The sequence below is a fragment of the Mangifera indica genome, chromosome 12 (assembly GCF_011075055.1).
Source record: "Mangifera indica cultivar Alphonso chromosome 12, CATAS_Mindica_2.1, whole genome shotgun sequence".
NCBI classification, from domain to species: Eukaryota; Viridiplantae; Streptophyta; class Magnoliopsida; order Sapindales; family Anacardiaceae; genus Mangifera; species Mangifera indica.
In genome coordinates, this window is record NC_058148.1 from 8,831,697 (window position 1) to 8,856,269 (window position 24,573).

Sequence of the window (24,573 nt, forward strand, 5' to 3'; positions counted from 1 at the left end):
TTGTCGTTTTGTAATTAAATCTAATTTTAATCGTAGAGATACAATCAATTTCGTGAAAATGGGTCTAAATATTCTTACGAACAAATTTTGATGGAATCAGATAACATGATTTTAAAAATTAAGATATAATTTTTGTATTGAATATTTACAATCCTATGGTATTGGCTGAATAAATAGACTTACACCATCAATTTAAAATCTAAAAGAGACAAATAAATATAACACACTAAAAACAAACAGCAAAATAAAATTACGTGAACAACAAAACAAGTGAGACAAATAAATGCCGCCTCATTTAAAATTTTCAGTTTTTACTTTAGTGTCTTTATTAAGTAGGCGTGGCACTCCATGATTGGCGGTTGGTGGCATTGAATATAGCAAATATTTGGTTTCATTTAAGACCATATAACTATTTCCCACCCAATGTTTAGGACACACCCCACTTCTTATATGTTAATTATTAAAAATCTAAATATCTATTCAATTTTATAATTATTGTAAGAGATAAAATTATTATTTAATAAAAATCTTTTAAAAACAAAAAATTTATCATATTTATATAAGTTTAAAAACTAACAAAGTTTCTTCCACCCAAAATTTGAAAAATTTATATTTCTTTTTAAGATTTTTATAGCAGTTGTCAGTTACGAAAAACGACAACGATAACAACATTCTCTCTCTCTCTCTCTCCTGACTTCTCTTTTAGTCTTACTCTATTTTTGATTGTCCTCTCTCTCATTAGTCAGCACACAACAAAACCTAAATTTGGGTCTCTTTGTTGAGCTACGAAGGGATCTAGAGCTCTTTATCATACGATGAAACTACAAAGAAATTAAGATTTTTTTGTCGTATAATGAAAAGACTCATATCTTGGTCTCCTCATACGTTAACTAGTACAGGAGAAGATAATCAATAATGATCGAAAATGGATAGTAGTTGAGAAAGAAGGTAGGAGGGAGAAAGAACACCACCATCTCTAGTTAGCGATAGCATGCTAAAAAACCTTAAGAGAGAAATATTAATTTTTCAAACCTTAGGTAAAGAAAGGTGAGATAAATTATTAGTTTATAAACTTAGGAGGAGGATAATGTGATGAATTTATAGTTTTTTTAAAAATATTTTTTATTAAATAATAATTTTATCTTTCATAATAATAATAAAATTGAATAAAATAGTAGATATTTATGTTTTTAATAGTTAATAAATAACAATTTATAATTGCACTAAAACTAGGGTGTCAAATAGTGATTTGGCCTATATTTAAATATATTTTTGTAAGCAACGAAATGGTCAAAGTCAGCAACAAGAACGCAGCAGATCTTACAACATTTCTGCTGGATCACGTGGACCCCCTTTCAAGGCTCAAACTACTTACTCTCTTCTTCGTCGTCATTGTCAAGTTCAAGTCTACTCTCTAATGCGTCACGCGCGCCGTCCAATCAAAATTATTTGAAAATTTATAAGTTTATGGAATATTATATTTTTAACCCTTAATCATGTTCATAATTATATAATAGAGATATTTTTAATACATAATTTAAGTATTATAAATAATATAATATAATATAATTATATTTTTTATTTTTAATTTAAAATTATTAAATTATATAATAATATATCATTTATATATTTTAATTATATAAAAAATATGTATATATAATTTTATTATAAAAAAATTAATTCAAATAATTACACGGAAAATAATTTTAGAGAGTTATAAAATCTCCTCACAGCGCTCTTGCCTAAAAGTTATATAAATTACACAACTTTATTTTTTTTTAGTATATGATATATTTTTTTTAGGTGATATGATACATATTATCGATATAGATTAATACATATTTTAAAAAAATATGATAATATAATATATATGTTTATGAGAAATTTTAAATTTATAAGAGTGTATAATATTTTCTAAAACAACTATATGTTAACAAGAATTTTTTATTATTTTATTTTTTAAAAATATATCATATAATATCATATGATATATAATATATGATATAAAAATAAAGTTTTTTATTCATAATACGATAAAGATTCAACTACCATAATTTGGAAGGAATGAAGAAAGAGGAGCCAGGTATGAATGGGCAGATTTAGAAATCAAAATCTCTTCTATTCTACTATGAATGCAACAATGTGTGTAACGTGGCCAGCTGTATAGCATGTAACTGATAGAAATAAAAGCCCACCGTTAATTCTAAACTAAATTTACACCGAGGAAAAACATACCATCTAACCTGGACCTTCACTCACTCTTATCATATAAGTTAAATGGTGTTTTATATTATGTATTAATAACTTAATTTTACATATTATATATTAAATATCATATCATATCATATGATATAATTTTTTAAAAATAAAATAATAAAAAATATAATTAATACATCATTATTTTGAAAACTAAACACCTCATATTAATTATAATACATTTCATAATATGTATTATATCGTATAATATATTCATTATATCATATTAATTATGATATATTTCATAATATGTATAATTTTTTATCTATATTATACAATTTCATAAAACATGTATTATATATTTTAAGATACTGATAACTATACTTTTATAACAATGAAATGAATGTGCAAGGTGAGGGTGGTGTCAAAAGCTTTTTGTTTTTAAAAATAGAAGATGACGTTTCAAATGGGGGTGATGGAAGTGAACAGAACGCTTTCTGTGTTTGAGTTGGAACTAAACACCTCCCTTGTGTTTTCACCTGTTAAAATTATTATTACTTGTCACTGCAAAATACACAAACAACATGCAGAATTACTTAAATGGAAAATAGAATTAGAAGGCCATTAGATGGATGGTATAAGAAGAAACTGAAAATGGGTTATGGAGCATTTGGTGGGATAGAAAGTTGAGCTGTCCAGCTCGTGCGAAGCAAGAAATGATGGTCACGTTGTGGAGGGAGAGAATAAGTAGACAGTAATTAATACAAAAGAAGTTAGTACATCAGTTTGTTGTTTTAATTGGGAGTTACTGTTTTGCTTTGTTTTTCTCACTCTAGCCTGTGAAGTAAAGTGAAGTGTGTATTATCACTTATCACGTGCATGTAACGTGGTACTCTTTTAAGTGGCAAATAAGTGTCACGTGCTACTCTGAGAGAGAGTGACAATGCAATCGAGTGAGTGAAGTGTATGCTTTCATTTTGGACATTTGGGTGGCCACAGATGTACATGAGTGAGTTTTAATGGCGTATTTAATTTTAATTTAGGGTTTTGGATATGGTGGTGGGTTGGCAGTTGGTTACTTGTGGGCTATGCCTAATAGATCCCACCACACATACACATCTACAAACTGGAATACACCTTCCTTAAGAAGAGTGCATTCCATGGATCAGACATGAAGGAAAGATTTAGCTTAAATCAATCAAGACCTCAATTACATTATAAAGGTCATGCTTATTGAAGAAGAGACTAGGAGGTAGGTATAAGAATACAAGTCTGAAAATAAATGCTTCATGCAACCCTAAATTAGAGAAAGAGACACATTTACACTATAGATGTTCTGTTGATGAGGGAATCAAAAGAAAAAATTAATCCAAATCACCCTCAACCACAAACAGAACCACTAGATATATAGCACTATGGGTCAAGTAAGTCAATATAAAAGAAGCTGTAGGAGTTAAAACTAAATAATTTGATCAACCTAGAATTCAAAAAAATGATGCTAAAACCTCTTACTCATTCCCGTGCATGGATGGAGCGATCATATACTGCCCCTGTGCCTGTGAAATTCAAGGAAAACCCATTTCATTAGAACCCCAGCAACAAATAGATCTCACCAAATACTTTCCTCTCTTTTCTTAAAAAAAAAAAAATGGAAAAAAAAGAGCTATAGACCAAATTTCAATTTGTGGTACTGCCAATTCATTCGCCAACCAGCCTTGCTTTAGGGCAGGATAAGGCATGAGCTAGCAACTTAGCTGTATAACACCTATCATTTTACTAGACAGTCACCAATAATAACACCCCAAATTCAGCCAGGAAGTGAGTAAGGAGTTTTGGTTCCCACCACTCTCATAACCAGGCTTTACATGGCAGCTGTCCCAAGTAATTTTTTCACTATCCCTGGCTAATTCAGATGGATTTAGGAAGGTATGCCCACTACAGCGAGACAGTAATTGCAATGTCAAATGGAAGCAGACAAGAATCTTGATAATAGTAAAAAGGACAACAAAATAATTAAAAAAATAATTCTGTAGATTTCTCGGGATTCCTTTATCACCAGCCTTGGTTCTCTGTGAACTGCAGTTGGAGCCATTGGCTGAATAGAAGTACATCAATGACATTGATTAGTACGACCTAGAGATTTTATTTTTATTAATTTATTTAATATTGAGTAAAATTACCCAATTGCCTATTCTAAAGTTCCCTGATTCCAACAGCACAATGTTGATGAACTATATAGATAAAATGCTACCTGACTTTTACATAAACCAGTTAGAACCAAAACTTATCTACAATAACAATAAGAATTTCACATGACAAACAGAGTTGTTTTGAATCCTATATAAGCCAATGCAAAAGGGTTTTGGACACACAGGGATCAACTGTTTGCAATCTAGATGAATGTAACAATTCATAGGGCTATTTTGTAGACCATTGCAGATCCCTGGAAAATGTTTTAACTAACTTATGCACTAAACAAGCAAGACATGAAGGAAAATATGAAATTCAATCTGTTTCCAAGCACAGTTAACCAAGGACATTTCTGTTTAAATTAACAACTATTAGATAAAGAATTGGCACACCAGTATGCGAAGCAACACAATACCCAAAAAGGTTGGTTGTACCATTTAATTAGCATTTCATTTTTCAGTTAATGAAAAATTGATCAAGTTTATAAGAGAGATAATTACTTGGGAATTAACTTGCGGATTAGCATAGTTCAATGATCCCTGAAGAGCCAACTGCCAGATTTATTCACCACCAATGCAGAAAAAATAAAATAAGGCAATGATCAATTATCAATAATTGTTAAACAAGAACAACACAACCATATCCGATGAATTTCAATCTTCTTTTAAGGAATTATAAAGTAAGATTATTTGAATTATATGGTTGCACCTGTGTATTTTGGCCAGGAAGAGTTCCAACTGTATCTCTTTTAGCAGGTCCGTCCCCACCCCTAGCAGATCCCTTGGTGTCACCCTGTCAGAGTTCAAGTTTTCCTAACAGTGTCAGAACTAGTTGTAAGAGTTCTAATTTTCTAGGAAAAAATTTTTTTGGATAGCAAAGGAAATTAATATAAAATTAATAAATGAAAAAATCACAGGGAAGAAATGATTCATTACCTCCAACTATTACCGGTGATCATCCCAGAAAATAACAATCCCCAAAAGGAAAAAGACAGAGACATTGTTAGAGCAAATTCACAAGTGACGCAACATCATAAGAAAATTACATAAAAAAGCCAAACCAAAGGCAACAACAGCATTTAGTTCAATATATATGGTAGAAATTAAAAAAAAGAGTTCAATTTCAGATTTCTGACAGGTAATTGGGCATTAACCAAGCAAAGGAAAGAATGAATCACAATTAAAAGATGATATACCTCCCTATATCTCATTAGGTACGCCTTAAGAGGCTCAATATAATCTTCAAACCCTAACGTTGCCATTGCCCAGAGCAAATCATCCCCATTAACTGTCTTCCTCTTCTCCTTTTGACACTTATCACTTGCCCTAACAGAGAAGAAATTTTGCAAATCATTTTTCATAAAATATAAACAAATTTCCAAAAACAAAATCACAATCAAGAAAAATATTGAATATATTTTTTTAAAAAGAAAAAAATTTAATTCACAATTACTTTAACATCATAAAAGCCACCCCTGACAGAAACCAAAACCTTGCTTTCCAATAAGTAAAACCCAACTTCTCAAAACTATAATCAGAATACAACCCAATCTTCACTCTTCCATAAAACAGAAGTCCACTTCACAAAAAAACATTATCACAACAAGACAAAACAAAAACCCTCATTTGGAGAAAAATAATTCTAAACAAATAAAACAACACTTCGCCTTCCAAAAACACCAAAACGACACCATCCACAATGCTAAAACCACATTCCCCAAAACTCAAAACTCATAACACAAATCACTCAAAAGTAAATAGGAAAAAACCTCAAATCACCATTCGCCTAATTATTCTCCAAAGTACTAAAGCTACAGTAATCACAAGCAAATTAAAAATAAAAACGGAATTTATGATTCCATACTCGCTGGTGATGAAGCTGATGAACTCGGAAACGCATTCCTGTACGGTGTCCTTAGCGTCCTTAGCGATCTTTCCGTTGGGGGGCAAGGCCTTCTTCATGATCCTGCTTATGTTAGCAATTGGCAAATACCTATCTTGCTCTCTTACCCCTGACCGCGGGCTCTGCTCACCACCACTCTCGTGGCTACCTCCCGCCGGACTCGTTGGTGCATCCGCCATCTCACCAAATCCCTAAATTACCCTCACACGTATCAAATCTCCACATTTAACGTATTGAAAACGAAACCCTAACTTTAAACACGCATGTACGAACAGCACATGTACTCATCCATACATACATACATACATGCATACATAGATTTCGCCGTCATCTAATCAAATACTCACACAGAAATGTAAACAAAAACATATATAAAAATCTAAAAAAGATCATCTCGAAAAGAACTAAAAAGTAGAAGTTCGAACATAAATACCTATGTAAACACATGCAGAAGAAATTTAAATTTGACATGAAGTGAAAAAAAAAAAAAAAAACAGTGACGTTTCGAATTGTATAAAGAAACGAAGAGAAGGAGAAGTACCAGGAGAGACAAGTATTTTATATTTAATTTGCGCGCGTTTTGGAGGCAGAGGGGAAGAGAGGAGTGATTGGTATTTTTATTTTTATTTTAAAGAAAGAATAGAAATCTGATTGATCTGACGATGCAGAAGAGAGGGAGGTCAGAGAAGGAGAACCAGATGAGAGAACGAGTGGGATGGCGCTTTTTGTATCACAGCCGTTGGTTGAGGAGGTGGTCCCACTAGGGAAAGGAAAAGGGCTGTTATGGTAAATTTGCTTAAACAACTGTAATTGTTTTTTTTTTTCCTTAACCGATAAAGTTCAAATATAAATTACTCCATCAAATCTATGTGAGGCTCATATTGCACAATAGTTATTAAAATGGTATTTAGATAATATTTTATGAGCTAAAAAAGGGATAAGAATTGATCCAGTAAATTTCAACCACAGATACAATTATTAGAAAGTATAATTAATAATCTTAAAAGAGACAAGGGATATAATAATAAATACTCAGAAGTCAAGAGAAATATTCCTGAAAGTGATATTTCTTTATTCTGCATATTCAAATCTCTGGGGAGGCCTGTTATGAAATTCCAAAGCATATATTAATATAGGGATCCCACATCTATCATGAAAAATTATTAGTTGGCATAAACTGGCAACCACCACAGATATTGGGGAATTCTCAATTCACTTTTTCCTAGTATACGCAGAGTATCGTAGCGAGCATCAGCAGACTGAAATGGATGCCACAAGCAACTGAAATCTGTGCAGTTATTGTCATAGATAATTAAATCAATGGTCAACAACTTGATTCAATTCAGAATTCTAATGTTATAAGGAAACATATTCATAATGACAATCCATATAACTATTTACATGAACCAAAATGGCCCGGTTTCATGATTTGTTGTAGTAGCAGCAAAACTTGTGGAGTAATATACAGCAATTATGACCATATGTCCTCACTTCTTGAATTGTTGGAAATTATTGCTAATGCAAAGTCCTTTGGAAAAGGTCAAATAGCGATATAACAATTTCGGCACTAATCAATATGATGATGAGCCATTCCAAAAAATCTGATTTCCGGTTTTGAAGAATTTCCTGAAGAAACCGAATATTGTGCTGCAAAGACAACATATCAGTTAAACTTTCATATAATGACAGCAAGAGTTGCTAAACTTCCCAACAATGGAAAAGTATATACACCTCTACGAACTTCAACTTAAAATCAAGACTGGCAAATCTCTGTGTCAATTCAAATTCATCTCTGAGATACTCCCATATCTGAGCATATTTGGCATCCTTCCAGGCAATGTCTGATCTGTAAAAGCATAACTTTAATTGTACAAACACAGTAATGTAACAACAGAAATACTGACGGTGGTGTGTCAGTTGAAAAAATTATTACTGTAGTTTGATTTATTACTGTTCAAAATGATCTATTAGAATGGTTAACTCATTACCTTTCAAAAAGGCCAAGCTTAAGAATCACATCAGCGAGATTAGAATTTGCCTTCCCCACCAGTTGAAAAAGTTTTTTGCTTTCCATGGTGAATGTTCCAGTTTTTTCCATTCCACGATTTATGTCAGTGAATTCTGCAACCATTCCATCAACCTAGGAGAAGAAAAAAAATTTTCTAACAATATTACCAAATAAAGTATTTACTCTATAGACACTTGTAAGATGATGTCTTCATACCTGGCGCACATAGTAGTCAAGAGCAATACTTTGGCCTAGAACACTACCAATTATACGTATTCCATCAATGTTCAAGTACTGTAACATAATGTGATCCAATCCCCCTTGCATCCATGTGCTCAAAGTTGGCTTCTCTATCACCTCGTACTCTGCAGTTGAATGAATAATCTAAGTGCAAATGAAGTATTGTTTGCGACATTCAAAGTTAAAACAAACAAAAACCTCCAGCTTCACAAATGAAAACAATTCATAAAATGACCTTTCATCTCTTATTATTAATTTTATAAAAAGCTACATATTATCATCATAACTAGGTTCACAGATACACAATACATCTATGGATTTCACATGCATAATCTAGGTTGAGGGGTTCTATGGATGTTTATCTCTTCAAATTTAATATATTCAACATATGAAGAACGTTCATCTCTGCACAATCTGCATTACCATCTTCACAGTGTGTGGGATGTGAGCTTAAAAAAGAGATGTGGAAAGGTAATTTAAGAACTAATATAAACGAGTTTATGTGATCTTACCATCCTTTCTCATTTCTGGAAGTAAACCTGAAGAGTATCTTTCCACAATTTTTAGATACCTGTCAACCTCATTTTCGGAAACATTAAACAAGACAATGGATCCATACTGGAAAACTACCATGAAGCAGCAGTCACTAGCACTTATGCAAGCACCCATGCCCTGGAACAAGGAATTTTACACTCCCTTGTAAGATATACTATGTTTGTAAGATATACTATGTACAATTTATACTGAAAAAAGGCACAAAGTTCTAGTCAAAATACAGCATTAGGATGTCCAGTGGAATAAAAAATTGTACTCACTTAACAGTACTTTCAACAATAAGTACAACAAGATCCATCATCCACAGCAAAACAAAAAATTGTTGGCTAAATCAAAGAATTAGAATATTTATAAGAAACAAATTGCAATGCTTGGAATATGGTACCAAGAATTTTCTTTTTGAAATAAATTAAATAAAACATGTTGGTTCCTTTAGTTGACAGAAATATTTTGCACTCTAAATTAAGTCCTAATTAAAATAAAAATAATAATTCTTCTTTCCTATGCACGTGAGTTGGGCGTTGTTATCTTCTTCAGTCTGGGCAGTGAGCACTATATCCATTACCCCATATCTCCCTGTACAATGTTAAAATGTTTTTCACCTTTATGCCCATTTGAAGATGCAAAGAGCGTTCATCCAGCCAACATTGCCATGAAAGCCATGGATAAAGAATTAATAAACAAGCAAAAATATCCCTCTACATGCATCATCAGTCTTAACCAACAAATGCATCCAACAGTTAAACTCAACTTGAAGTGTAGGTAAACATAATAGAACATACAGCTTGAAAAAGACCATAGGTATATTTCAGTACAAATTTTGTAGCTCCAACAGTCTTAACCAACAAAATTGCAGAATTATAGAGACAACTAACATGTTCAATATTTAAAAAACAGGCCAACTCTACAACAAAAGTAGAAATGAAATATTAAAATGTGCATGCCTGGTAAGCATCTAATGCATTCAATCATATATGCTTCCAGCAAATTGTCATCAATACTTTCAAACCAACATAGCATAATCAAACAGAAACAAAAGAATTATATTCCAGACTAATAAAATACATGAACTTACATTGAAATCCGAAAAATTGCCGAATTTCAAAACAACATAATTAGTCATACGCGACGTTGGCGGAATAAAATTCTGTTTGTTCTGATCCACTAAGCTCTTCAAATCCACGCTACACCGAAAGATAACAACAATTAGACACACATTTTTTATTTCAATATTACATATGAGTTTGAGAATAAAGTTCTATTCCCAAAAAAAGTAATAATAATAATAACTAATTTGAGGAAATTACAGACAAACCTAGTCGAGAAGAAATAAGCTTTAACAGGAATTGAAGTCTTCCGGTCCTCCTCCAAGCTGCGATTGCTCCTGCCATCTCCAATTTCAGAGCACGAAACAGCTTCGTTCCAGTTAACCACGGGGTGAGGCTGGGCCGAGGAAACCGAAGATATGCACCTCACAACAGGCGAAACGAATTCCGAGCTGAAATTGAAATCTAAAGAAGAAGAAGAAGAAGAAAAAGAACATGAATTAGTTGTCCGGAGAGTTAGGGTTTTGAAATGAGAAAGACTGAGCAGGCGCCGCTGATGGTGGTGGCAGCAGCTGGAGGACGGTGGTTTCGAGAATAGGTTAAGAATTGTACGGACGAGCCGCGCCTGCACACGGACGGCACGCCAATGGACATCCATGGTGCGCCACATCTTTTCGACGGTGAATTTGGGATTTTACTGAAATATGAAGAGTGGCGTAACAGTAGGGTTATGTTGCTTTAGTGTGAGCCGAATGACGAGAAGAGAGAAGAACCTCCGCAATATTATCTTATTTTAAAATTTTTCAACGTTAAAAGTGTGAGGATTTCCTAACGCCCCTGAGGTTTAGTGAACGAACATAGAGACCCACATATTTTAGCATATGAGACTCATATCTGTATAGTTTCCCATCATAATACTTTTATCTAGGGCTAGATTCGAATCGAGCCAGCTCGAGCTTAGCTCGGACGAGCCCAAAACGAGTTGACCTTAGCCGAGCTCGAGCTACTCACCTGATTTTTTAATTAAAAATTTTGATACAAAATAACGTTATTTTGATCAATATATATTAAAATGACGTCGTTTTAATAACAAAAAATGAATTGAACCAAATTCGAGTTTGACTTTCACAAGCTCAAATTCGAACTCGAGCTCAATTATATGTGAATTGAGGTGAGCTCGATTCTATTCGAATCCAACCCTATTTTTACCCTATAATTGAATGATATTTTCAAAAATATTTATCACAAGGGTAAAATCGTAAAAAGATAAAAATAAAATTCAAGAAAAGAAAAGCTTTTTAATTCCCCATATATTAAATATTAATTTTTTTTTCATCCTAAGAGATTGTGTTAAGAAATTTGTGTCCAAATAATTTCTTACAAACTCAATCTCAATAGGTTTTAGTTATATTTATTTCTTAAATATTAGAAATTGATTGTTTTTTATTTCGATTCTTGTTTTAATAGCTGGGTGTCTAAATCTAGTCACCCTTAATTCTGATGGACTCAAGGAATATTTAAATACCTTTCTTATAGTGATGTCATGGACTATATGGTATTCTTCGTGGAAAATGATGGCCAAAGGACTTTTTCTCACCCAAGTTTAGGTGCGATATCAAAATTATATTCACATGGTTTAAAAAACTCGAACTCTCACTTATTGATCGACTGAGATTAAAAATTTTAATTAGAAATAGGGGTAAAATCATTATTTCACTAATAATATTAAAAAATATATAATTTATTATATTTTTCTCTTTTAAATTTTAAAAACTAACATTTCATCTTTTCTAAAGTTTTTTTAACTTTGAAAAATCATATTTTCTCTCAAAACCTTAGAATTTTTTCTTTTCCTTCAACCACTTTCTTTGGTGATTTGAAAAAGATGATGACAAAGTCTCTTTGCTGACAAAGAGATTTAGATCTCTTCTTCAAATAAGAAATCTAGGCTCTGGATCTCTTCCTTGAAGAAGAAGAAATTTTAAATCTCTTCATCAAATCTCATATGATCTCTTCATCTTTAACAAAAAGATATATTCTAGATTTATTTTTGTGCGTAAACTAACAGTTTAGGGTGGAAAATGAAGGTTATTGACCTTGAAGATGATGGTCGAGAGGTAAAGAACAAATTTGGGTGAAAAATGTGACTTTTCAAAGTTAAAAAATTTTAGGCAAGGTGAAGTTGTTAATTTTTAAAATTTTGGAGAGAAAAAATAATAATTTTATATTTTTTTAATATTATTAATAAAATAATAATTTTATTCCTATCTTAAACAAAATATTTTAATAACAATTATATTATAAGTAAGATTTTAGATTTTTTAAACCCTATAGATATAACATTGTGCTCACACTTAAACTTGGTTGAAAAATAGCCCTTTGCCCTTACTAAAAAATTATCATACCCTATTTTTATTTTGTTAATGTCGCCAAAGTTTTTAATTTTTGGCTCTTTGACTGTAGACTTAAATGAAAATCACCTGATGACATTATACCCTATATATAATTATTAGGCCATAACCTTCTTACCTAAACCAATCTCGTCGACCGAATTCGAGACCCTTGCTCGGGTCCGTATTATCCGCTAATAGTTGAATTTGCTGATTCGCTAATTCAAATTGGAATCGCTTTAAACATGTCGCCAAACAATCGAAGGCCGATTTAGCGAAGAAGCAAAAAATCGTCGAAGACAAAACTTTTGGTTTGAAGAACAAGAAAAAGAGCAAAAATCTGCAGAAATATGTTCAAAGTCTCCAACAATCAGTTCAGCCGAAACCTGACCCCAGCAAAATTGCCGCCAAGGTCAGTTCACTTTGTCTTCTTTCTATTTGTGCTCTATTTAACTTTATTGTTGAAGTTGTGCTAGTTTGATGGATATTATGTAGTTACATATAATTCTATTTTGAACTCACTAGGTAGCGTAATGTAGTTTAGGCCGTGTTTGGCTCGCTCAACTTTTTCATGTATTGATTTTTTGCTCATAAGAAATAGTGTACTCATTTTTCAAAATAATCTTTTTCTTAAATAAAACGCATGTACGAACAGCACATGTACTCATCCATACATACATACATACATGCATACATAGATTTCGCCGTCATCTAATCAAATACTCACACAGAAATGTAAACAAAAACATATATAAAAATCTAAAAAAGATCATCTCGAAAAGAACTACAAAGTAGAAGTTCGAACATAAATACCTATGTAAACACATGCAGAAGAAATTTAAATTTGACATGAAGTGAAAAAAAAAAAAAAAAAACAGTGACGTTTCGAATTGTATAAAGAAACGAAGAGAAGGAGAAGTACCAGGAGAGACAAGTATTTTATATTTAATTTGCGCGCGTTTTGGAGGCAGAGGGGAAGAGAGGAGTGATTGGTATTTTTATTTTTATTTTAAAGAAAGAATAGAAATCTGATTGATCTGACGATGCAGAAGAGAGGGAGGTCAGAGAAGGAGAACCAGATGAGAGAACGAGTGGAATGGCGCTTTTTGTATCACAGCCGTTGGTTGAGGAGGTGGTCCCACTAGGGAAAGGAAAAGGGCTGTTATGGTAAATTTGCTTAAACAACTGTAATTGTTTTTTTTTTTCCTTAACCGATAAAGTTCAAATATAAATTACTCCATCAAATCTATATGAGGCTCATATTGCACAATAGTTATTAAAATGGTATTTAGATAATATTTTATGAGCTAAAAAAGGGATAAGAATTGATCCAGTAAATTTCAACCACAGATACAATTATTAGAAAGTATAATTAATAATCTTAAAAGAGACAAGGGATATAATAATAAATACTCAGAAGTCAAGAGAAATATTCCTGAAAGTGATATTTCTTTATTCTGCATATTCAAATCTCTGGGGAGGCCTGTTATGAAATTCCAAAGCATATATTAATATAGGGATCCCACATCTATCATGAAAAATTATTAGTTGGCATAAATTGGCAACCACCACTGATATTGGGGAATTCTCAATTCACTTTTTCCTAGTATACGCAGAGTATCGTAGTGAGCATCAGCAGACTGAAATGGATGCCACAAGCAACTGAAATCTGTGCAGTTATTGTCATAGATAATTAAATCAATGGTCAACAACTTGATTCAATTCAGAATTCTAATGTTATAAGGAAACATATTCATAATGACAATCCATATAACTATTTACATGAACCAAAATGGCCCGGTTTCATGATTTGTTGTAGTAGCAGCAAAACTTGTGAAGTAATATACAGCAATTATGACCATATGTCCTCACTTCTTGAATTGTTGGAAATTATTGCTAATGCAAAGTCCTTTGGAAAAGGTCAAATAGCGATATAACAATTTCGGCACTAATCAATATGATGATGAGCCATTCCAAAAAATCTGATTTCCGGTTTTGAAGAATTTCCTGAAGAAACCGAATATTGTGCTGCAAAGACAACATATCAGTTAAACTTTCATATAATGACAGCAAGAGTTGCTAAACTTCCCAACAATGGAAAAGTATATACACCTCTACGAACTTCAACTTAAAATCAAGACTGGCAAATCTCTGTGTCAATTCAAATTCATCTCTGAGATACTCCCATATCTGAGCATATTTGGCATCCTTCCAGGCAATGTCTGATCTGTAAAAGCATAACTTTAATTGTACAAACACAGTAATGTAACAACAGAAATACTGACGGTGGTGTGTCAGTTGAAAAAATTATTACTGTAGTTTGATTTATTACTGTTCAAAATGATCTATTAGAATGGTTAACTCATTACCTTTCAAAAAGGCCAAGCTTAAGAATCACATCAGCGAGATTAGAATTTGCCTTCCCCACCAGTTGAAAAAGTTTTTTGCTTTCCATGGTGAATGTTCCAGTTTTTTCCATTCCACGATTTATGTCAGTGAATTCTGCAACCATTCCATCAACCTAGGAGAAGAAAAAAAATTTTCTAACAATATTACCAAATAAAGTATTTACTCTATAGACACTTGTAAGATGATGTCTTCATACCTGGCGCACATAGTAGTCAAGAGCAATACTTTGGCCTAGAACACTACCAATTATACGTATTCCATCAATGTTCAAGTACTGTAACATAATGTGATCCAATCCCCCTTGCATCCATGTGCTCAAAGTTGGCTTCTCTATCACCTCGTACTCTGCAGTTGAATGAATAATCTAAGTGCAAATGAAGTATTGTTTGCGACATTCAAAGTTAAAACAAACAAAAACCTCCAGCTTCACAAATGAAAACAATTCATAAAATGACCTTTCATCTCTTATTATTAATTTTATAAAAAGCTACATATTATCATCATAACTAGGTTCACAGATACACAATACATCTATGGATTTCACATGCATAATCTAGGTTGAGGGGTTCTATGGATGTTTATCTCTTCAAATTTAATATATTCAACATATGAAGAACGTTCATCTCTGCACAATCTGCATTACCATCTTCACAGTGTGTGGGATGTGAGCTTAAAAAAGAGATGTGGAAAGGTAATTTAAGAACTAATATAAACGAGTTTATGTGATCTTACCATCCTTTCTCATTTCTGGAAGTAAACCTGAAGAGTATCTTTCCACAATTTTTAGATACCTGTCAACCTCATTTTCGGAAACATTAAACAAGACAATGGATCCATACTGGAAAACTACCATGAAGCAGCAGTCACTAGCACTTATGCAAGCACCCATGCCCTGGAACAAGGAATTTTACACTCCCTTGTAAGATATACTATGTTTGTAAGATATACTATGTACAATTTATACTGAAAAAAGGCACAAAGTTCTAGTCAAAATACAGCATTAGGATGTCCAGTGGAATAAAAAATTGTACTCACTTAACAGTACTTTCAACAATAAGTACAACAAGATCCATCATCCACAGCAAAACAAAAAATTGTTGGCTAAATCAAAGAATTAGAATATTTATAAGAAACAAATTGCAATGCTTGGAATATGGTACCAAGAATTTTCTTTTTGAAATAAATTAAATAAAACATGTTGGTTCCTTTAGTTGACAGAAATATTTTGCACTCTAAATTAAGTCCTAATTAAAATAAAAATAATAATTCTTCTTTCCTATGCACGTGAGTTGGGCGTTGTTATCTTCTTCAGTCTGGGCAGTGAGCACTATATCCATTACCCCATATCTCCCTGTACAATGTTAAAATGTTTTTCACCTTTATGCCCATTTGAAGATGCAAAGAGTGTTCATCCAGCCAACATTGCCATGAAAGCCATGGATAAAGAATTAATAAACAAGCAAAAATATCCCTCTACATGCATCATCAGTCTTAACCAACAAATGCATCCAACAGTTAAACTCAACTTGAAGTGTAGGTAAACATAATAGAACATACAGCTTGAAAAAGACCATAGGTATATTTCAGTACAAATTTTGTAGCTCCAACAGTCTTAACCAACAAAATTGCAGAATTATAGAGACAACTAACATGTTCAATATTTAAAAAACAGGCCAACTCTACAACAAAAGTAGAAATGAAATATTAAAATGTGCATGCCTGGTAAGCATCTAATGCATTCAATCATATATGCTTCCAGCAAATTGTCATCAATACTTTCAAACCAACATAGCATAATCAAACAGAAACAAAAGAATTATATTCCAGACTAATAAAATACATGAACTTACATTGAAATCCGAAAAATTGCCGAATTTCAAAACAACATAATTAGTCATACGCGACGTTGGCGGAATAAAATTCTGTTTGTTCTGATCCACTAAGCTCTTCAAATCCACGCTACACCGAAAGATAACAACAATTAGACACACATTTTTTATTTCAATATTACATATGAGTTTGAGAATAAAGTTCTATTCCCAAAAAAAGTAATAATAATAATAACTAATTTGAGGAAATTACAGACAAACCTAGTCGAGAAGAAATAAGCTTTAACAGGAATTGAAGTCTTCCGGTCCTCCTCCAAGCTGCGATTGCTCCTGCCATCTCCAATTTCAGAGCACGAAACAGCTTCGTTCCAGTTAACCACGGGGTGAGGCTGGGCCGAGGAAACCGAAGATATGCACCTCACAACAGGCGAAACGAATTCCGAGCTGAAATTGAAATCTAAAGAAGAAGAAGAAGAAGAAAAAGAACATGAATTAGTTGTCCGGAGAGTTAGGGTTTTGAAATGAGAAAGACTGAGCAGGCGCCGCTGATGGTGGTGGCAGCAGCTGGAGGACGGTGGTTTCGAGAATAGGTTAAGAATTGTACGGACGAGCCGCGCCTGCACACGGACGGCACGCCAATGGACATCCATGGTGCGCCACATCTTTTCGACGGTGAATTTGGGATTTTACTGAAATATGAAGAGTGGCGTAACAGTAGGGTTATGTTGCTTTAGTGTGAGCCGAATGACGAGAAGAGAGAAGAACCTCCGCAATATTATCTTATTTTAAAATTTTTCAACGTTAAAAGTGTGAGGATTTCCTAACGCCCCTGAGGTTTAGTGAACGAACATAGAGACCCACATATTTTAGCATATGAGACTCATATCTGTATAGTTTCCCATCATAATACTTTTACCTAGGGCTAGATTCGAATCGAGCCAGCTCGAGCTTAGCTCGGACGAGCCCAAAACGAGTTGACCTTAGCCGAGCTCGAGCTACTCACCTGATTTTTTAATTAAAAATTTTGATACAAAATAACGTCATTTTGATCAATATATATTAAAATGACGTCGTTTTAATAACAAAAAATGAATTGAACCAAATTCGAGTTTGACTTTCACAAGCTCAAATTCGAACTCGAGCTCAATTATATGTGAATTGAGGTGAGCTCGATTCTATTCGAATCCAACCCTATTTTTACCCTATAATTGAATGATATTTTCAAAAATATTTATCACAAGGGTAAAATCGTAAAAAGATAAAAATAAAATTCAAGAAAAGAAAAGCTTTTTAATTCCCCATATATTAAATATTAATTTTTTTTTCATCCTAAGAGATTGTGTTAAGAAATTTGTGTCCAAATAATTTCTTACAAACTCAATCTCAATAGGTTTTAGTTATATTTATTTCTTAAATATTAGAAATTGATTGTTTTTTATTTCGATTCTTGTTTTAATAGCTGGGTGTCTAAATCTAGTCACCCTTAATTCTGATGGACTCAAGGAATATTTAAATACCTTTCTTATAGTGATGTCATGGACTATATGGTATTCTTCGTGGAAAATGATGGCCAAAGGACTTTTTCTCACCCAAGTTTAGGTGCGATATCAAAATTATATTCACATGGTTTAAAAAACTCGAACTCTCACTTATTGATCGACTGAGATTAAAAATTTTAATTAGAAATAGGGGTAAAATCATTATTTCACTAATAATATTAAAAAATATATAATTTATTATATTTTTCTCTTTTAAATTTTAAAAACTAACATTTCATCTTTTCTAAAGTTTTTTTAACTTTGAAAAATCATATTTTCTCTCAAAACCTTAGAATTTTTTCTTTTCCTTCAACCACTTTCTTTGGTGATTTGAAAAAGATGATGACAAAGTCTCTTTGCTGACAAAGAGATTTAGATCTCTTCTTCAAATAAGAAATCTAGGCTCTGGATCTCTTCCTTGAAGAAGAAGAAATTTTAAATCTCTTCATCAAATCTCATATGATCTCTTCATCTTTAACAAAAAGATATATTCTAGATTTATTTTTGTGCGTAAACTAACAGTTTAGGGTGGAAAATGAAGGTTATTGACCTTGAAGATGATGGTCGAGAGGTAAAGAACAAATTTGGGTGAAAAATGTGACTTTTCAAAGTTAAAAAATTTTAGGCAAGGTGAAGTTGTTAATTTTTAAAATTTTGGAGAGAAAAAATAATAATTTTATATTTTTTTAATATTATTAATAAAATAATAATTTTATTCCTATCTTAAACAAAATATTTTAATAACAATTATATTATAAGTAAGATTTTAGATTTTTTAAACCCTATAGATATAACATTGTGCTCACACTTAAACTTGGTTGAAAAATAGCCCTTTGCCCTTACTAAAAAATTATCATACCCTATTTTTATTTTGTTAATGTCGCCAAAGTTTTTAATTTTTGGCTCTTTGACTGTAGACTTAAATGAAAATCACCTGATGACATTATACCCTATATATAATTATTAGGCCATAACCTTCTTACCTAAACCAATCTCGTCGACCGAATTCGAGACCCTTGCTCGGGTCCGTATTATCCGCTAATAGTTGAATTTGCTGATTCGCTAATTCAAATTGGAATCGCTTTAAACATGTCGCCAAACAATCGAAGGCCGATTTAGCGAAGAAGCAAAAAATCGTCGAAGACAAAACTTTTGGTTTGAAGAACAAGAAAAAGAGCAAAAATCTGCAGAAATATGTTCAAAGTCTCCAACAATCAGTTCAGCCGAAACCTGACCCCAGCAAAATTGCCGCCAAGGTCAGTTCACTTTGTCTTCTTTCTATTTGTGCTCTATTTAACTTTATTGTTGAAGTTGTGCTAGTTTGATGGATATTATGTAGTTACATATAATTCTATTTTGAACTCACTAGGTAGCGTAATGTAGTTTAGGCCGTGTTTGGCTCGCTCAACTTTTTCATGTATTGATTTTTTGCTCATAAGAAATAGTGCTTGCAAATTAGTCAGTGAAACCTTAAATTAGACTAATAAGAGCCCGTTCGAGAGTTTTTTGAATGGATTCAATTGCATATTCAATGTCTGTTTATTTCATAAGCAGAAAAAGGAGGAGGAAGGGAAAGCAAGAGATAAAGAGTTGAATGATTTGTTCAAGATTGCTGTTAGTCAGCCAAAAGTACCAGTTGGTTTGTACAGTTTACAATAATACTATTAATTTTCTTTCATTGTTCAAGCGTTTTGCATGTATGTGTATTACTTCAGAGAATGTTTTACAGGTGTGGATCCAAAGTCAATAGTATGTGAGTTTTTCAAGGTGGGACAATGTCAAAAAGGTTTCAAATGCAAGTTCTCACATGATCTGAATGTTCAAAGGAAGGGTGAAAAGATTGATATCTTCAGCGACAAACGTGATCAAGGTAATGGACATATATTCTAAATTTTGATCTGTATTATTTTGGCTCATATATTATTAGCATTCGTTGTCTTAGGAAAAAAATTGACTGTTTTTACTGGTTTTTTTGTTTGTTAAAAAGAAACAATGGAGGATTGGGATCAAGAGACACTAGAGAAGGTTGTTGAGTCAAAGAAGAGTGAGTATAACCATAATAAACCAACTGAGATTGTATGTTGTTCCATCAGTCTATATCTTTTCTTCTTGTTTGATGATTATTGTAATTTAAGTTTATTTTATTTCAAGTTTGCAATTATCTCTCTGTAAATTGTCTAGATTTTCAATTTTATTCCTTGCATCTAAAGTTTGATGCAATAATGATATGCACAATAATCTAGTAGCTTATGTATTGAGGTGGTAGGGCATCAGCACATGAGCTGTAGAGTGCAGATCATCTAGTTGTGGCTGGTATTGATCTAGTGCAAGTTTTGTTTATGATAATTTGTGTGGTCGAGGGAGTCTCTCTATCTCTCCACACGTGAGTGGACAAAAGGAAAGGGAGGACACAAGAGTGGCAAAATAACAGAACAGTATAACTTTTTGGGTTTGGTGGGGGGGGGGGGGGGGGGGGGTGGGTGGTGTGCTTTGTTGGGGAACTGAAATAAGTTTTGTAAAATAAGACTATGAGGTTACTCACCTTCCCCTTGATCAATCTTTTCTTCTGCCTCTTACCAAAACATGCTATGGTCTCTGGGGAAGCATCTATTAAATTTCACTGGTGTAGTTTGTTCTTCTTTTTTAGTGCTCACTTTTTCAAAACATGTGCTTTGCATTGTTTGGTAAGCACAAGTTGGTGTTTGGGGATAGGGGAAATTTTATTGGTTTTCTTTTCTCTTGACAACAATTTGGGTTGCTTTATGAGAGAAATATCATCATCTTAAAAGGCATGGGCAAATGCCCATTTATTGTAGGTGCATTATCTGTTGGAAAATGTTGTGTTTGAATGGGAATGCAATTTATTTCCTGGAAACAAAGCATGATCTTGGATTATTGGTTGTTTTTGTATTTAATGTAGGTTTGCAAATACTTCTTGGGAGCACTGGAAAAGAAGCAGTATGGTTGGTTCTGGGTTTGTCCAAATGGTGGCAAAGATTGTCACTGTAGACATGCTCTTCCTCCTCGATACGTCTTAAAATCTCAGATTAAGGCATTACTAGATGAAGGGACTGAGAAGATTGCTGTTGAAGATGAGATTGAAAATCAGGTTGGCTTCTTTTTTCACTTTTACTTTGTTTCTGATCTTTTTCTATCAGTTGGAACATGTTGGTTCTGATCTGCCAATTATATATTGTTTCTTCTTTCTATTTGTGCTCTTAATTTCTGATCAAGGTTCATATGCTTTTTTCTGCAGTGTGCAAAATTAACGGTATCAACCCCAATGACTCCTGAGCTATTTATGCAATGGAAGAAGAAAGAGAAGAAGGCTGGGCTGCAGAACGAGCAGACAGAGCTAAGAATGATAGGACGAGGTATTTTTCACTGGATTTCTCACTCACATCAAACTCTATCAATATAAAAGTTTGTTAATTTAATTTTCCATTCATTTCAGCAGTCATGAGTTGTTTCTCTTGGATTCAAGCTTGTTTGTGGATGATGTTGAGGCATATGAAAAATACCAGAGAGATGAAGAAACAGAGAGTGCTGAAAATAAGGTAATTTGGCCTATACTTTTTTAAGTTTTGTATGTCATTGTGAGCTCTCCGGACGTGGGTTGGCTTGTTTGTTAACTCACTCAATTCGCCACTTTTTTGTGGGCAGGAAGGGCAATATAGAACTGCTGATTTATAATTATACATCTATCATGTGTTTTGTGTGTAATATATAGGTTAAAGGATGGATCAGCAGGACCAAGCACTTCCTCTACAGCAGTGACAAATTCTGAAGAGATCCTTCCTGATGACGATGATGACGATGACCTTGACATGGATGAGCTAAATGAAATAGAAGCAATTTAAATTGAGCCAGGTATCAAAGCTTCATTGTACACGAGCCAAGTGTGAGAGAGAGAGATCATTGTGGCAATCCACCGTGATCTAATGAGGGGACAATTGGTTATGTAATCGGCTGCTAAATCAACCGTTCTGATCCAGACAATATTCGTTATGTGCACTAGTTTCTTTTTTTTTTCCTTTTTGTTACTTGAAATGTGATTGTTTACCTTACGGCTGGGCTTTTATTCGTTGCCTTGCCTGATCATTAGTAAGTGACATTCAGCTTGGATATTTTTCTCAGTTCATTTTCAGTCGTTGTTGAATTTAAACAATAAATGCGTCTGAAAAAATTTGTGTTAAATTTAATGACCACTATTTCTTATGTTGATCTTCGATTGAAACGTGTTATTTCTGAATATGACAGATTTTTATACTTATCCATAAAGATGTGAACGCAACGATAAAAAAGAAAAATCATGGTTGGTAGCATGCGTGAGTGCTTCGGCGACCATCCTTTGAATTGCAAATTTTTTAGCACCTATAGAATTTCGGTCAATGAGACATTTGCATGTGAAAAATTACAGGACAAATTGACGTTGTGGCCTACTGGATTTATCGGTCAAAAGATTTGCACCCACCTAAGTATAGTTAACTCTTAACTCCTAAACTTTCATCATTTTATTTTTAAAAATTTAAATAATCATTTATGAATTATTTTTTATTAAAAATTTTAATGAAAATAAAAAAAATTGTTATTCATTAAAAATATTAAAATATTTTTATATTTTCCTTTCAAAGTTAAAAATATTATAATTTTTCCTTATTTAAAATTTTTAAATTTTGAAAAGTAGTTATTTTTTTCTAAATCTAGGATTCTTTCCTCTTCTTTTCTTTCGCCACGGGCAACTTCCACTTTTTTCTTTGACATCAATGAAGAAAGATCTACAAATTAAGTCATTGATGACTAGCAAATGAAGGCAATGAATCTTTATCTTTGTTGAATTAGAACTAAACGACTTCAATCAGCTTCATTTTCGTTCATCTGAAACCAATTCTCATCATTCGGTGAGATTCGACAAGGACAAAGATTTGTCACCTTTGGTCTTCATCATCGTTCATCAGTTATCAACATCTTAGTTTGTAGGTCTTTCTTCATCAACGACAAAGAGAAAAGAGGAAGTCATCAGTGACCAAAGAAAGGAATAGGAAAAAACTCTTAAGTTTACAGAGAAAACGATCACTTTTTAAAATTTGAAAATTTTGAGAGATAATATAATATTTTTAAATATGGAAAGAAAACTATAATAAAATTTTAATTTTTAAATTTTTTTAATAAATAATAATTTTATTTTTAACCTTCACCTAAATTTTTAGTAGAAAATGACTCCTATGTAAAGTTTAAATTTTTAAAAATTAAAAGATAAGGGGTTGGGATTTTAGTAAAAGGGAATAAGTCTTTTGACCGTAATTTTTTTTTCTTGGGGTCTACGTCAGAGGGGATATTCCTTTTTGAGTCTTCAAAATTCAATGAGATAAACAAATATAATAATATAATCTTTTCACTCCCACTATTATACTAATGAAGTATTCCTTTGGTAGAAAGTAGTCGTGGCAGTATTTTAGAGCTTTGATTGCGTAATCCAATGAGCAAACATATACGTAATAAAAAGCCAATAAAAGATATTAACAAAAAAACCTTAATGCCCAATTAAAGTAGAGAGAGACCCACCACCTTTTGATAACCAAATAATTTCATGCTTAAATGGTCATTTCATATTTTAGATTAATTATGGTGCTCCCACAAGAGATCATGAAGATGAGGCTAGAGTTTCAAGCTTGATCATCAAGAAATGCCACTTTAATTGAACATATAATATTCATGTTCTAGTGTTTGTTCGAATTTCCTTTGTATTCTTTTAATGGAACCATGGCTTTTCTTTCTTTTCATGTCCCTATGATGTGGACATTTACGAGAAGCCACAAGTCCTACTCCCACCCAACCCCAAACTTTAACCATGTGAATCAAATTCTTATTATTTAAAAAATTATTTAAAAATATATAAAAAAATTAAAATTTAATCTCATCCTCTTTCCTTCTTTCTCTTAAGCCTCCATTTTAGAAATTAATAATTCGTCCCACTATAAGTTTTAAAGATTCCATTTTTCTTTCTTATTAAGTTTAATTTAAAATATAAAAGATTTTATTATAAAAATAAATTTTTAAAATTTATCAGATAAAAATTAGGATAGACCAATCCTGGGATGGGAATGAGTCTTTTGGCCTTACTAAAAATTCTAAATGAAAAGTATCACACCATCTTCTAAAACAAGATGAAGAATTTCACAATAAACAAGACACTATTAGAAGCAAACCAGTACTGAAAAAATACAGAAGATTTTATCTGATTACGAATTGTTGACAGTTATATTTATG

At 32.5% G+C, this 24,573-nt stretch overlaps 4 protein-coding genes across 7 annotated transcripts; 1 reads left to right on the forward strand and 3 right to left on the reverse strand.

The window, feature by feature from the left end:
* Positions 1-3,469: 3,469 nt before the first annotated feature.
* LOC123192335 (nuclear transcription factor Y subunit B-1-like) lies at positions 3,470-6,990 on the reverse strand. 4 transcript variants are annotated; one of them, XM_044604848.1, is made up of 7 exons: positions 6,830-6,990; positions 6,250-6,479; positions 5,582-5,711; positions 5,322-5,327; positions 5,095-5,178; positions 4,887-4,937; positions 3,470-3,752 (listed from the first exon to the last, which is right to left on the reverse strand). In XM_044604848.1, exons 2-7 carry the CDS (start codon positions 6,465-6,467, stop codon positions 3,705-3,707), a joined length of 537 nt encoding a protein of 178 aa, XP_044460783.1. In that variant the 5' UTR covers positions 6,468-6,479; positions 6,830-6,990; the 3' UTR covers positions 3,470-3,704. The 4 variants fall into 4 exon arrangements, with proteins under 4 accessions (XP_044460783.1, XP_044460784.1, XP_044460781.1 ...); XM_044604846.1 differs by lacking the exon at positions 3,470-3,752 and adding an exon at positions 3,848-4,291; XM_044604847.1 differs by lacking the exons at positions 3,470-3,752; positions 6,830-6,990 and adding exons at positions 3,848-4,291; positions 6,722-6,809.
* A 567-nt stretch (positions 6,991-7,557) lies between these two features.
* On the reverse strand, positions 7,558-10,910 carry LOC123192325 (protein RETARDED ROOT GROWTH-LIKE-like). Its single transcript, XM_044604831.1, has 7 exons — positions 10,407-10,910; positions 10,167-10,275; positions 9,049-9,208; positions 8,513-8,661; positions 8,277-8,428; positions 8,020-8,134; positions 7,558-7,935 (listed from the first exon to the last, which is right to left on the reverse strand). The coding sequence occupies exons 1-7, from the start codon at positions 10,805-10,807 to the stop codon at positions 7,804-7,806; spliced, it is 1,218 nt and encodes a 405-aa protein (XP_044460766.1). The 5' UTR covers positions 10,808-10,910; the 3' UTR covers positions 7,558-7,803.
* A 3,267-nt stretch (positions 10,911-14,177) lies between these two features.
* Positions 14,178-17,530, reverse strand: LOC123192267 (protein RETARDED ROOT GROWTH-LIKE-like). Its single transcript, XM_044604750.1, has 7 exons — positions 17,027-17,530; positions 16,787-16,895; positions 15,669-15,828; positions 15,133-15,281; positions 14,897-15,048; positions 14,640-14,754; positions 14,178-14,555 (listed from the first exon to the last, which is right to left on the reverse strand). The coding sequence occupies exons 1-7, from the start codon at positions 17,425-17,427 to the stop codon at positions 14,424-14,426; spliced, it is 1,218 nt and encodes a 405-aa protein (XP_044460685.1). The 5' UTR covers positions 17,428-17,530; the 3' UTR covers positions 14,178-14,423.
* Positions 17,531-19,369: 1,839 nt separating this feature from the next.
* On the forward strand, positions 19,370-22,496 carry LOC123192472 (zinc finger CCCH domain-containing protein 21-like). Its single transcript, XM_044605040.1, has 8 exons — positions 19,370-19,559; positions 19,858-19,942; positions 20,033-20,173; positions 20,291-20,379; positions 21,224-21,412; positions 21,560-21,677; positions 21,758-21,860; positions 22,034-22,496. The coding sequence occupies exons 4-8, from the start codon at positions 20,296-20,298 to the stop codon at positions 22,161-22,163; spliced, it is 624 nt and encodes a 207-aa protein (XP_044460975.1). The 5' UTR covers positions 19,370-19,559; positions 19,858-19,942; positions 20,033-20,173; positions 20,291-20,295; the 3' UTR covers positions 22,164-22,496.
* Positions 22,497-24,573: the final 2,077 nt, after the last annotated feature.

Bases quoted from the DNA above. Each gene is read 5' to 3' on its own strand.
- LOC123192267 (XM_044604750.1), bottom strand. From the start codon at position 17,427: ATGTGGCGCACCATGGATGTCCATTGGCGTGCCGTCCGTGTGCAGGCG. The intron at 16,896-17,026 runs GTTTGTCTGTAA...CTTTCGGTGTAG, and splicing joins GCTTATTTCTTCTCGACTAG to CGTGGATTTGAAGAGCTTAG. The intron at 14,755-14,896 runs GTAATGAGTTAA...ATGCTTTTACAG, and splicing joins AAGCTTGGCCTTTTTGAAAG to ATCAGACATTGCCTGGAAGG.
- LOC123192472 (XM_044605040.1), top strand. From the start codon at position 20,296: ATGGAGGATTGGGATCAAGAGACACTAGAGAAGGTTGTTGAGTCAAAG. The intron at 21,678-21,757 runs GTATTTTTCACT...CATTCATTTCAG, and splicing joins GCTAAGAATGATAGGACGAG to CAGTCATGAGTTGTTTCTCT. The intron at 21,861-22,033 runs GTAATTTGGCCT...TGTAATATATAG, and splicing joins CAGAGAGTGCTGAAAATAAG to GTTAAAGGATGGATCAGCAG.
- LOC123192335 (XM_044604846.1), bottom strand. From the start codon at position 6,467: ATGGCGGATGCACCAACGAGTCCGGCGGGAGGTAGCCACGAGAGTGGT. The intron at 4,938-5,094 runs GTGCAACCATAT...TAAATCTGGCAG, and splicing joins TTCCTGGCCAAAATACACAG to TTGGCTCTTCAGGGATCATT. The intron at 4,292-4,886 runs GTAATTATCTCT...ACTTCTATTCAG, and splicing joins ATCCGCAAGTTAATTCCCAA to CCAATGGCTCCAACTGCAGT.
- LOC123192325 (XM_044604831.1), bottom strand. From the start codon at position 10,807: ATGTGGCGCACCATGGATGTCCATTGGCGTGCCGTCCGTGTGCAGGCG. The intron at 8,662-9,048 runs GTAAGATCACAT...ATTCAACTGCAG, and splicing joins TCCAGAAATGAGAAAGGATG to AGTACGAGGTGATAGAGAAG. The intron at 8,429-8,512 runs GTATGAAGACAT...TTCTTCTCCTAG, and splicing joins TTGACTACTATGTGCGCCAG to GTTGATGGAATGGTTGCAGA.